At 38.4% G+C, this 13,326-nt stretch overlaps 1 protein-coding gene across 2 annotated transcripts in view; it reads right to left on the bottom strand.

Annotated features, from left to right (window-relative positions):
- Positions 1–13,286, bottom strand: part of LOC131779395 (5'-3' DNA helicase ZGRF1) — a 28,317-nt gene extending 15,031 nt beyond the window's left edge. For both annotated transcript variants that reach the window (XM_066166692.1, XM_066166693.1), the window contains exons 1-18: positions 13,047–13,286; positions 12,013–12,057; positions 11,809–11,838; positions 11,231–11,290; positions 10,086–10,247; positions 9,415–9,480; positions 7,118–8,626; positions 6,059–6,161; positions 5,653–5,843; positions 4,668–5,096; positions 4,353–4,491; positions 3,838–3,930; positions 3,037–3,075; positions 2,058–2,101; positions 1,518–1,565; positions 764–886; positions 469–552; positions 265–361 (exon numbers count right to left, since the gene is read on the bottom strand). In XM_066166692.1, coding sequence (XP_066022789.1) covers positions 265–361; positions 469–552; positions 764–886; positions 1,518–1,565; positions 2,058–2,101; positions 3,037–3,075; positions 3,838–3,930; positions 4,353–4,491; positions 4,668–5,096; positions 5,653–5,843; positions 6,059–6,161; positions 7,118–8,626; positions 9,415–9,480; positions 10,086–10,247; positions 11,231–11,290; positions 11,809–11,838; positions 12,013–12,057; positions 13,047–13,067 — 3,283 coding nt within the window. In that variant the 5' untranslated portion in view covers positions 13,068–13,286. The remainder of the gene's footprint in view (positions 1–264; positions 362–468; positions 553–763; positions 887–1,517; positions 1,566–2,057; positions 2,102–3,036; positions 3,076–3,837; positions 3,931–4,352; positions 4,492–4,667; positions 5,097–5,652; positions 5,844–6,058; positions 6,162–7,117; positions 8,627–9,414; positions 9,481–10,085; positions 10,248–11,230; positions 11,291–11,808; positions 11,839–12,012; positions 12,058–13,046) is intronic.
- Between the last annotated feature and the right edge of the window lie 40 nt (positions 13,287–13,326).

Raw genomic sequence — 13,326 nt, 5'->3', positions numbered from 1 at the left:
AGAAATCATTTTTTAAATCTAGAGGCAATCGCATCGGTATGCCCTTAAAACATCCAGCTATACGATTGTCCAAAGTAATAAAACAATCAGATGGAAAATCTAAACTACTCTCAAAGTGGTTACAGGCGGCTATGAACCCTTCACGCAGGTTACGTTGGGTTTGTTTTTTTCGTTTTTGTGGTTGCAGCTTAAATAACAGCTTCCTTGAAACTAACGGCTGGCGCCCAAACATGCAAAGTGAGGGTTGTTAGTAAGTAAGCTCACCTTTTGAATAAGTAGAAGAATGATCTTTTCGCGAGAGTTCCAGATAAAGCTTTTTCTTCCCAGCAGTAGCTTCATCGCATTTTAGCCTTCCCCATTTCTAGAAAATATCAAAAAGGACACAATGTAGACACACTATACAATTTTTCCTTACTTAATTTTCACTAAGCCAATAACGCTGACGGGTGTGTTAAGTTAGGGCGTTACCTTAGCCTTTACTGCGCCAAATCTTCCTTTCCCAGCGTCTGATTGTTTCCTTAATAGATGGCACTCACCATAAAACGCAACATTCTAAAGAAGAAACAGATCATTCAGTGACATACATATAGTTTCACTTAAAATTACAATCGTGTTGTACTTGTGAATTTTTGTCATTAGTTCTATGATTCTTTATTTTTATTTATTCATTTTTTTGTGTGTGTGTGTGTCCTCGTCTTCTTCATTCCAGTGATAATGATAGTATAGGTCTTTTTCTCTTTGTTGATGAATTTGGCTAACTTACATGACTTCTGAAGAAAGACATTAAGCTGTCAGCAGATGACAGTATGATCTTATTTGAAGACCTTCGATCCGTTCCCTCTGATGCTGACTTGCTGGATTGGTATTCGTCGGCCCACTTAAAAAACTGAAAAATTTTAAAATGATAAGCGCACATAATATTTCCCCCAACACAAACACACCTCGTCCTCCTACAGCCCCCTTGTTAAAGTGTGCACCAAACTACCTGCCCTGAGTTTAGTTATTATTGGGATCCTTGCAAACGTAAAGCAACGGCTTCCCAATTTGCCTCACTTGCACGAAACGTCGGATGAATGTAATGGTGGAAAAAAGTGAAACTTAAAGGCACATGAGCCTTCATTTCCTGAAAATAAACCTGGTATCAATTATGTTTTGCCTCATAACTCGCACTAATTCTGGGCACTTCACACTCATATCCCGTTGTTGAACGTTGTTAATCATCCACTATAAATAATATCAGACCGACAGTTATCCAAGAGGTATTATCTGGTCTAAGGATATTTCTGAAAGCTTGCAGGAATGCAAGAAGAATTAATTTTCTTCTGTCTTATATCAAAAAGAGTCCATTTTAGAAATTCTGTCCTGCCTAAGCATATTCTGATTGGAGTAATTTTCAGCTGACAACTCTCCTAGTCTCCGTCACAGCCGCTCCTCCCGCTCCTTTCACACATTGCTAGTCACGTGACATCTCGGCTACGAAGAACAACACAACTTTGGTAAATTGATTATTTTTTCACCTTGCACTGTGCTTGTCCTGTTCCTGGGCAGGTGTAAAATAGACGCCCCTGCGTAAAAAGTATATGAAAACAATAGAAGTGACAACCTGTATGTAACAGTATCCAAAATTCCCTCGACCAAGGATTAAAGAGAAAAAAATTGGGAAGAAAGACAGATGTAGACTATGATGCCACGTCTATATCCAGGATCGGTCAAACAAATAAATTATTTAGACCAAGGACTAAAGAAAAGCGACGGTTCAAAAAACCGCGGGTGAAAGCTAGATAGAACTCAAGCATGGAAAAAAAAAAAAAGAAGGCTGGGAAGAAACAGGCGGGAATTTTGGCACAATGTCTGTAATAGTGGTCACCTATAAAAAATTAACCAATCATATCATGAGAAACTATTCCTATGAACCTCTGTACCACTCATTGCTAAGGAATTTAGATGAAATTAAAAGATTGTATTCTGTGATCGGATTGGTCAGTTCCGATTAAGTGAGCCGGGCAACAATATTCACAACATAGCGACTTGTCATAGTACACAGAAAGTTTACTGACCTTATTTGGACCGTCTTTCTTTACAGCTCTCAAACGTGCTTGGCCTTAATTGTGCCAAAACAAATGATAGTGATTAAAACTTTTGCTAAGTTGAACGGCCTTCAATTTTTACCCAAAGTGTTCACCTTGGCTCTGACTCTCTTGGATTCGTTAAAAAGTGGAAGAAGGCGACGTTTTGGCTAGGTCGGTTTTTCGTTTTTTCGGTTCCCCATTTTTCACCTTGTGTGAGTGTTAAATCAGTGGTGTTTTCAAATTCTAGAGCATTTATGTGTACATGAAGGAACGCATTCCGATTTTTAGTCGCAAAATTCTTCAAAGGAGAAACTGCATTGGGTATTCAATCCTCCTAAACTAGAAACAAGTGCAGTAGATCTGTATTCAAGAGTACCAATCTTAGACGACCTTATAACATCACACCTTTAATGCATGACGTTGATTATAATGCAGGTATTTATGGCAATTTGTTATGATTCTAATTAACCGTTCAAGGTTCACCTGATTAGCCCTTCTAATCACTTTTATTTTGGTTTTCCGAGACTGCAGAGAATCCAGTATAAAACAATCGTATTAATCTAAATGATAAATGAATAAAGGGGTAAGTTTCTAAAGAAACTGTGGTGCTGCGTCGGTGGGAGAGTATAGCAGGTAATTTAGTGTTAACAACTGGGTTGAAAACGTAAATTAGCCACCGTAAAGGGTAAAAAAGCTGACGTTTCGAGCGTTAGCCCTTCGTCAGAGCGATTGACGAAGCTCTGACGAAGGGCTAACGCTCGAAACGTCAGCTTTTTTACCCTTTACGGTGGCTAATTTACGTTTTCAACCCAGTTGTTAACACTAAATTACCTGCTAATCTAAATGATAGTTTATTTTTTATCTTTTGGTCATCAACTCCGAGAAACGCCTTTGTTATTTTAAAGTTCACTTATGAAAAGAGTAGAAGTTGAATTACAAATTAAAGGAATGTATGCAAGAATGTTACCATGATGACAACTGGGACCATCTGAGTTTTCTCGACTTCCTGTAAAGTACGGAACAGAGTAAACAAAAAGAAAAATTTAGTGTCAATGAATGTAAAACATTGTAGCTAAATATTCATAGCCTGCCTAGATTTTTAGCTATTCCACTGCTGTATATTAGCTATATTAGTTATATTAGTCTAAAAATGTCAAACATTGTAGCTAAATATTCATAGCCTGCCTAGATTTTTAGCTATTCCACTGCTGTATATTAGCTATATTAGTTATATTAGTAATTTTATTTAGGTCTTAGCATTTTTGTAATAGGTAGTCTTATATAGTCTTATATAATCAATGATTGTGAAAAGAACGCAATTCAGCCTATGGCTGCAATGTATTTTATTTGGTAATAAACTATCTATCTATCTCGCCTTTCTTCCAGATTCAGCTTTGAAAGGTAGGGAAATAGAAAGGGAAAATAAACAAGGTCAAAGCGAAAACAAGCTTTCCTGCCTATGCCACCTTCAACCAAAAAGAGATTCGAACATGCCTGTTTAGCTACGAAGAAATCACACGGCCCAAGAAGCCAAGTCTTGTTCGATATGTGTTACCAGGTGTTACATCAAAACTTGCCTCGTTCTGCAAATGCCCCTCCCCTAAGTTGACACTGAAACAAGGCTACTGCCAAACAGTGCCTATTGTTACAAACCCTACGAAAATTGCCGCACTGACTGAATTGTGTACAGAACAATTTACCTCTAGCTTTATCATTGTGATAAAATCATCAAGTTAAGTGATTGTGCAAATGATACACTACACCATACCTTGCTGAGCGGTGTCATATCCTGATATATCAATCTTCTGAAGAGCGGTGTGGTAAGTTCGGGCCAGCTCAAACAAAACTATGTTCAGGTGCTCTATTTGTTTATCAAAATAATAATTTTATTAGTTATTCAAAACTAATTAACAAACCTCATATGAATGAGATGTGTACCTGTAACTATATTTTTTTGTTTGCTTGTTTGTTGCTTTTTCTACAGTTGCAGCTTTTTTCCAGTTAATTTTTTCCTTTGTTTATTTTTTCACGTGCAAAACGCAGTAGGCAAGAGTCTCTGCTAGTGCGGTGATAAACGAAGTTCGAATGCACCCTGACTTTAAGTCACGTACATAAATAAAACATACATGATCGGCACGAGGTTCGATTATATTGAATCTATCTATTTTTATGAGAAAAACAAAGAATCATACGAAATCCTAAATATATGGTCTCTCTCTTTCTAAAGTTATTCATTCTGTACCATGAATAATTACAAGTGAAATCACAAAGGTGTCCTGTTACCTCTCAAAGCCGCTTTGAAGACTTGCTTATACTGCGTGACATTGTCGAATGTAACAGGGACAGTCACATGTCGAGTCGGCGTGACACTACCATTACAATGTTCGGATGATGGAAAAGACAATTCCCCAGCCATGTTGCGCTATTTCGAGAGATGATAATGTACAATTACCTAAGGGCACAACAACGACAACAACAACAGTAACAAATACCTTAACCAACCCTCTCTCTGATCAGTATACTATAATATTTTTCCCCTTTTTCTCAACAGTGCGAGTCCCTTTAAATATTTCTTCAATGTCATTAGGCCCCACTTACGTCTCCAGATGAACTTTTAGCAATAAAAACTGGTGTAGTAGGAGGTCTGAATCGCTCCTTAGTCTGACTTGGTGGTGTTCTTGCCTGAGATAACAAATCTTGACCACCTGAGGTGTCACATGAAGATCCTAACCCCACCCTCCTTAAACCTATACGTCGACAAGAGCCAAGTTTTACAGAATGCGTTGTATCTCGTCTTTTCTCGGGAAAGTTTTCCAAGTTCATATCGTCCGGTTGCCCTTTTCCCCCCTGGTGTGGTGCTTGTCCGCGTGTACCACCTGGTTTAGTTGTTTGGCGACAAACTTCAGGAAGTTCCGTTAAAATTGGCTCAGTCATTGTATGAAGGTATTCATTCGTGCTTGGAAAAACTGTCCGCGGCGGACTGTGATCACTAGGCGGCATGGTAATAAATGGACATTTTCGTCTTGGCTGTAAAGTGAAAACGAACACCGTCAGGAAACAGGAAATTCTTCTTTAATTGTAACTTTCTTGTAAAGTTGTAGCATGGCTCGATCTTGATAACTGACCGTCGATACACACATAGCGTTTTCTTCGAGAAGAAATCATTAGGGCTTCACACTATTGGCGATGGGCGAAAGAAAATGACACTCAGCAACTCGTGTCTTGTTACATCGGTTTCCAAGCATTGTTACACCATGAAGTTGTTAGGATTTCATGAGACGCGCAACGCAATGGCATGTATCGACAATCATTGAGCAAGATAGAGTCATGCGACAATTGTAGGGTTTCAGAGTCCCTCTACTTCCTGCACGACCCTTCGGCAAGATTTGCTTCATCTGTCATCTATGCACTGATCTCTCCCGTTATTATTAGTTTAAATCTAGCATTCGTTTTATTGCCAGAAGAGAACACTGTTTTTAAAACTATTGATCCGATTCAAGAGTGTGAGAGTATTCAATTTTTCTACTGCAATCTTGTAAACAAATAAGCTCAATAATCGAACTTGAAGTAAAATAATCCATACCAGTTGAGGAACACGTTGAATAGATTCAGGTAATTTTTGTAGTTTCGGAGTGATCCCTACAAATCCCTCCATGGAAGACAATGCAATACTTTCACTTGTGTCAAATCCTTGAGTAGTCAGTCGAGGCACTGGGTCAACAGACGGAATCGAGTCAATCCAGTTGAAATCTGAAGTAGAAGCTCTTTTCTCCCCTGGAGGAAAAACAATCAAAATTAGCAAACTTAACTCTGTGCTACCCTGTTCCTGTTCCTTCAGTGTAAAAGACTATAAGTGACACCAGCTTGTATCGAGATTGAAAACTACGGTACAAACCGCTGGCCAGTGTTTTAAGGTCTTCTGAGATCGTTGGCAAAGTAAACGCGTGGCAAATGAGCGTGCCGTGAAAAAAAATTAACCTTCGATTTACCATTTCTTGGCTGACTGTAGAGATCTTGTCTTTGCACCGACACTCTCTTTGCAGTGTTGCTTACCACTGAACCTTTCCACGAATGACCATCTCCTCCAGTGACCTAACGAAAGTCAAACACAGTATCGATAATGTTACACAAAAAAACTTTCAATTGAATGTCAAATGTGATTCAGTATTGCTTTGGTTTTGCTTTACTCCGCTCTGTCATTGTTCCAGAACCTCGCAGGACTCCCTCAAACAATCAGATTCAAAACTAGTCGCGACTCGGTTGCCCGCGTTTTCCCGCACCTCAGGCGGTTTTCTTGATTTTACGTTGAGTTCTCATTGGCCCCATGGGATATTTTCCTTTTCTCTGATTGGTTGTTTTTGGTTTTACCACACTTAATTGAAATACTAGCAGAAATTCGAAAACAAAAAAACGGATATGGGGGGGGGGGGAGAAAGAATGATAATCAAGAGTAAAATTATCTTGTCTTGACCTTGTTTACTTTCCTTAACGAGAGCAAACACTAGTAAAAAATATTTTTCCATAAAAATTTCTGCAAGCTAAAGATGATCGAAGAAATTCACGTACCATGAGGTCCCTCCCCTTCCACCCCCACCCCTACCCCTATAATTTGTCCTGCGACCAAGAACTTGCATTTCTCGGTGAGTGGCTCTTCTCACCAAATATGCAGAGCAAGTATCGAAATGACACGTCCACTTAAAATATTATTGTATCTGAAGTGAATGTTATTATCATTAACCCTTTACACCCTAATATCAGTATCTGGGCAACTGCCCACCTACCCCTCCCCTAACTCAACAACAGTCAATTGACTACAAGTTAGGGTTAATGTTGGGTTAGGGGAGGGGTAGGTGGACAGTTGCTCCATACTGTTCTCTATACATTTCCTAAGGCGCTAACAAGAAGAATTTGTTTAATTATAAAGAGCTTCTTTCGTTGGTGATCAATTCCTTTGTTCTCATGACCTTAATGTGTGATTCATGGGTGATGTTGTGAGGAGAAATTAGATGCCAGTCACTCTTAGCGGTTAAAGGGTTAAAGGCACTTACCGTTCGGCTATTGTTAAGAATCATTTTAGTTGGCGCTTCAGGTGCAAGGTTCCAGTCATTCGTTTTCATAATTTCTGCTGGGTAGAATTCGGGTGATGCCTCAAGGCGCTCCATGAAATTCTCCTCTCCATCACCTATAGCGTTTTGTTCGAATATCTGGTTGCATCGCTCTACAGGCCGTAATATCTCCCTTTTGTGCAAGTTTGAGAAGGATGGAATTCTGAGGTTGTCGTCTTGATCAGTTTGCAGAGCAGCATATGCAAACAAAGACCCAGGATGGTTGGAAAATTGATTTGAGTTCATACCAAGTCCTGAATTGCGCGAACGTTTTTCCAAAGAAGACTTCTCTTCTAAAAGACCGTGTCTTTGGTGGATGCCCTTCAGAAAATTCAATCTTCCTTCAGCACAATTTGAAGTATCCATCTTCTCGTCTCCAGACTCGTGAGGATCTGATGGACAGGTTGAAAAGAGACTTGGAGATTGGGACGAGTGTAATACAGAACACGGATTGTGTATGGCAGCTTCATTAGGGCTCTGTAAATTTTCACAGCTTTCTTGATGTTCCTCCCCTAACAAGTCACAATACTCAGCGCTTCTTCCTTTCAAACCAACGGCAGTGCAGTATTCATCTCCCATGACATCTCTTTCTCCATCATTGAGGAGTCTCACAACGGGTGAGATGGACTCAGAATCATTCTCACACCAAAACTCAGTTCTCCTTACTGAAGCACAATGTTGTTTGCTCGACACAGGCTCTTGTGAGCCAGTTTCGCAGCTTGTAACTCCTCCATTAAAATCAAAGAGATCACTGACAGCAGCTCCCGCTTTCCTCTCATCCGAACAAGCCGCGAAAGAATCTGGCGACAAATCAAACGAGTCACTAAAATCTTGGTTCCATCCCAATTCTCCTTCGGAAGAATCATTGTCTAATTTTGTCTGCGGCACATCTGAAAAGGTAGAAATTCTTTTTGCCTGGGAATAGTTTTCTAAATCCTCCATATCACGTATCGCATCACCTTTACCATCATTCCGCTCGCTAAGTGTAATACCCCTCATAATATTTACATCATTCGTCTGTGCGTTTACTTTACGGAACGGCATTTTTGGTGGAGGGATATCCTTACAGCATGAAAAGAGGGCGAGAATCTGGGTAGCATTTCGTTTACTGTCCCGAACGCGCTCATTTTGAGTTTGTAAGTGAAGGTTACCACTTGTGGTTCCTTTGAAGATGCGTGAATTCTCTTTTCCAGTCCGTTGTCTCCGAGCTGCCATATTGGTAGGAACTCTTTGATCGTGTTGTTCTTCTATCCCTAAGAAAGATTTTTGTTCTTTGTTTGACGCCTGAAGAACTGCTCGCATCCCATGCTGACGTTCTTCTCTTTGGATGGTTTGTAGATGTTGTTCTCGTTTGTTTGAATTAGAACTGTATATGTTGAAAAATTCCGTTTTACTTGGAGGTCTGTTCATGGCGAACCTATTATGACGTGGGATTGGATTTTCCTCTCTTGGCTGAAAGAGATATGCATGGTTATTTCTAAGAGAAACAGTTAAAATGCAGTATCTGAATAAGCAAGAAATTGCCTTCATGAGCAAAGAAAATTTCAAATGGATGATAAGTGAAAGACGAGCAAACAAAAAACTGCGGTCAAAAAAATTTTGACCGTTATCACATATTGTGGGCCGTTATGTAACAAATTTTAGCTGCTGTTTAGAAAAAAAAGCTACATTTAACATTAAATAATTCATGTATTCACTAATAAAAGCCCTCTTGTAAAGAAATGTCGAATTTTGTATAAAATCGCGACATTACTTTTACCTTCCATTACATACAGATCCCACGGTTGTATTTTACTACTAGGTTAGTACCTTTTTAATTAGTGATTGATTTATTTAAATCTTTTGTTGGAGAAAGCGGGTCGAAACGTGTGATCGCCCTTATCAGCTTAGCTTGTCTCTTGAAGCACGGCTCTTAAATAAATGAGTTCTAGCAGGAAGATAGCTAATACCCATTCACACCAAAGCTTAAACATGTTTCAAAGCTGTTTCGTTAAACACAGTTTAAATTTGTTTTTTTCATAGAAGCTGCCTAGACCGATGTTTGTCGACTTCCAATGTACCATCTGCCCATATAAAACTTGTTTTTTCAATGCATTGAATATACAAGTTAGTGGCTACTTAAAAGTTATAGAAAATTCAGTTCTCTGTTTTTGATTTTCGTTCACTTAAACCTGGATTAACTAAACCTGTTTTTCTGGTGTGTTAGGGAAATAAGTTACTGTACAATAGTATTTCTTTACCTTTTTCATGTCTGGCTCAGTGGGACGAGTGTGATTCGTTTGATTACCAAATGGTGGCTGGAAACTCTGGAGTGAACAAAAACGTCAAACATGTGATGACAAATGCCAATTCACTGAGTAGAGAACGTTCACGAAAATAAAAGTATCCATTCGTCCACACCTTCTCCCTAGACCAAAGCTTAAAGGACTAGGATGCAACTAGTGGTATTAAATGCTGCTGCCCACTGGGTGATAGGCCTGTCCAATCCAGGTTTACCCTCAGCATTTTACCAGGTTTCCCTGACACTTTACTGGTAACTGAGTCTAGCCTCTTGCCCAAGAACACAACACATTGAACTGGCCAGGACTCAAGCCAAGTCAATGCTTGGTCCCAAGAGCCGTGTACTTACTACCAGTGCCCAGTCGTTCAAAGGGGCAGATAACGCCTTCCAACAGATAAATGGTTTTCCAGCAGATAAGTGTAGCAATACATGCAGCACTATCCACCAGAGAGAGATTTATCATGAGGATAACACAATTTGCCCTTCAAGCAACCAGAACCAGGTTACCATATCTTCTAGGAATGCAACTTACTCTTGTGTGAAACAAAAAATGTAATGCTTTTCTTCCTATCATGGTCACATGCATAAAGATAATAAAAGCAGACTGTTTAGATGGATCATATTCAATACCTGTCTTTTCCTCTTGCCTGGTTGGTGGACAACACTGTTCGACTCTTGTCTCTCTTCCTGAAATTTTTTAGCAGCTTCCTGGCTGCTGTCAACTGAATGCTGCAGTTTTTCTTCTACAGTTATCAGGTATCGGTCACTTTCCAACTCTGCTCCAGGATTCACCTGTTTTTACATTGAGTAATGGCAGACACAAAAAATTTACAATATCCATACCCTACTTTCATTTCAAGTAAACATTATTCAGTCTTTCTGTGAGAAAATATGGCCTTGGACTAAACCCTTTAACTCCCAAGATCTGATTGTCGATTCTCCTCTCTAGCTACTACACGTGCGCTTGTAAATTGATTATGAGAATTAGGTGTTCAATCAAGGTAATAAATTGCACCTGATGAGTTTGAGTATTCTCACTACCTGTTTACTGTATAATGTATGGATAATACAGGGCGTGAAATTAACTTTTTTTTCTGATAGCCACTTGGCTCCTAAATTCTTCAAAGTGGTAGCCAATTCAAAAAAGGTTGGTCGCCATTTTCAAAGACAAACAAAATCTTTCTTTACGCTGTCAGCGTTCTAGATAGACCCTCCAAAATTAAGTTAGGGAAAAGATCTTTAACGTGCTACAAAGTTGACACTAGGATGGATGATATACAACCTTCAGGCTCATCTAAATCCAAGATGGCGTCTAGTTATCGATCGAGATGCATGTGCTGCGTTTTGGAAACAAACTTAACGAGGAAGTTTGCCGCGGATTTATCTTTGCAAATCTTTTTAATTCACTATATCTCTTGGTAAGGTTATGATGAAACGTTCTAGTCGCCAATTTGGCGACTAACTTTCAGGATTTGGTCGCCAAAGTGAAAAATTTAGGCGCATTGGCGCCTGTATTAGGCGCAATTTTACGCCCTGTAATATAGGGAGAAGTTACATGTTAATCACTTCTGGGGGTTAAAGGTTAACAGGATTGTGCTTTAGTGAACATGAGTACAGTATGTATTTTTTTCCTTGGAACAAGAACTTAACCATTCAAAACAATTCAGTCATTACCAGTTAGTGTTTGCTAATGTGTCACACTTTGGTCAGCCTTCTGAAAGACTGAGTGGAATGCAAATACAAGACACAATCTTCATCAAGATACCAAAACTGACCTGTGCAACTTGTACAAAAAGAGAATCCAGAGTTTTGGACTCCTCGTCATAAAGTATTGCCTGGATATCAAATAAAAGACACTATGATAAATAGTTAAAAGAAAATGAAAAAAAAAACCATATGGTGATTGATCAAAGTGAGACTTACTAGACAGTCCTCTTTGACGCAATATTTAGCAAAACAGCAGAGAGTATCTACGCTGTTAGATATGTACAACCCTTAAAGTTAATGATAAGTGTATCTAACAAATAAATACTTATAATAAAAGAAAATGAAATACAATGATAACAACAAAGTAGTAACAATTAATTAATAATAGGATGGGTTTTAATGTTGTAAAAGCAAAAATGAATGTTTCTCTCTCTTGCCTACAATCATTTCCATTCCCACCCCTTACTCACGCCCTTTTCTCTCTGGTTTCTGCACTTCTGTCCCACTTCACAATCAAAATAGGTAAGCAATCAAATTTCTTCAATTTTTGAGCAAAAAATGTACAGTTGAAGGATGATGGACAATAAATAATGACAAATTTAAAGCATGCAAAAAGCAAAAATAAGACCAAAAGTTTATAGCATACCTTAGTTCCTATAATCTTCAAAGAGCCATCCTAGTACAGGTCAGAATAAAAAATAAAAATAAAAATACAAAAAAATGGAGCCTTATAAAAGTCAGTGGAAAAGGAAAACTCATTTTATTTAAAAATAAAAACCATCTGAACTGAAGCTGCTCTGGATATCTATATATTTTTTTTTAACAGCATGATGGTTTGTACATTTTTTACCTGCCAAGTCTTGGCTTTTTTGGTCTTCTGATGAGTGTAAAGGACCTACAGTATATGAACAGAACGGAACATCTGTCAAAGTTGGGGACAACTACACTGTTATATGAATTTAGAAAAACTTTAATTCCTATGAGTAATCACAATGGCATTTCTGCTACAATATCAAGACAATAGCAAGCAGACAAATGACTACATTAAGAAAAATACTAATCAGGGAATTATTAGTTGAACTAATACAAATTCTCCAAAATTAACATCATAAAAATTGTATGGCAAACAGCAAGGACAATTACTAATGAGATCTTGGGAGGGAGAGTGTTACACTATTTATTTATTTTTTTTTTTTTTTTCATAGGCTTTCTGGAGGCAGCAATACCTCATCACTTGCTCACCTTCCCTCGTTCAGGTGCTGATAATGTGAATATAATAGCAGCTAGTAATAGCAGAGAGATTTACATGTATATGTCCTATACAACAATTACTATTAGGAGAACAAAAACCAGGCCAGCAAATCACAAAAGAATTATGCTATAAATAAAAAATAATAATAATAACAAACAAAATGAATAAAGCTATTTCAATTTGGCCATTGTGCAGTTTAGCTAAACCCTTTACATTCTAGATAGTCATGGAAGCCATTCAAATACAAAATAATTAAGCTTTTATATTGGAGAGATTTTTTTAAAATCCCATGTAACTTTTTACGTGGTGTTTAAAAACTTCTCTCAACCCCCTGACAACTCACTCATTATTGACACTCATCAAATGATCTCCATGAGTACGTATCCACTTTCATAGGGGTTTCTTGACAAGATTTTTATCGTATTATTCACATCTTACTAGCGAAGAAAGAGTGTCGGAGTAACTACATGCAGTATATTAGCGATACATCCATAACTTTACTTGTACATGTATAGCAGAAGCTCCCGATCTGTAAAATCTGACCAACTACTATACAATCAAACATATGATAGAAAAATCAGCCTTTAAATTTGCTCAAGGAAACAAAGAACAGCATCGCTTCAATCACCTACCGAAAACTCATCCCAAGACATCTTGGAACGTACTGCTTGTAGTTCCTCAATGACTACTGGTCATTCACCGTCATCCCAAAGTTTCCTTGCATCCACGCAATTTTTGCAAGCAGGTAGGACGGTATCAAACGTAAAATTGAATCCAAGCTAACTTGCACTTTAGGTGCTCGTTTAAAACGATTCACAAAGCGTTAAAATCTCAAGCAATTTATTGCCGAGGCGAAGTTTAGTTAGCGCCATATTTGTATTACGCGGGATGTATTACTAGTTCCAGGCCTTG

Source organism: Pocillopora verrucosa, chromosome 5 (assembly GCF_036669915.1).
Source record: "Pocillopora verrucosa isolate sample1 chromosome 5, ASM3666991v2, whole genome shotgun sequence".
Taxonomy (NCBI): Eukaryota; Metazoa; Cnidaria; class Anthozoa; order Scleractinia; family Pocilloporidae; genus Pocillopora; species Pocillopora verrucosa.
This window is presented reverse-complemented; position numbering and strand designations above follow the sequence as displayed.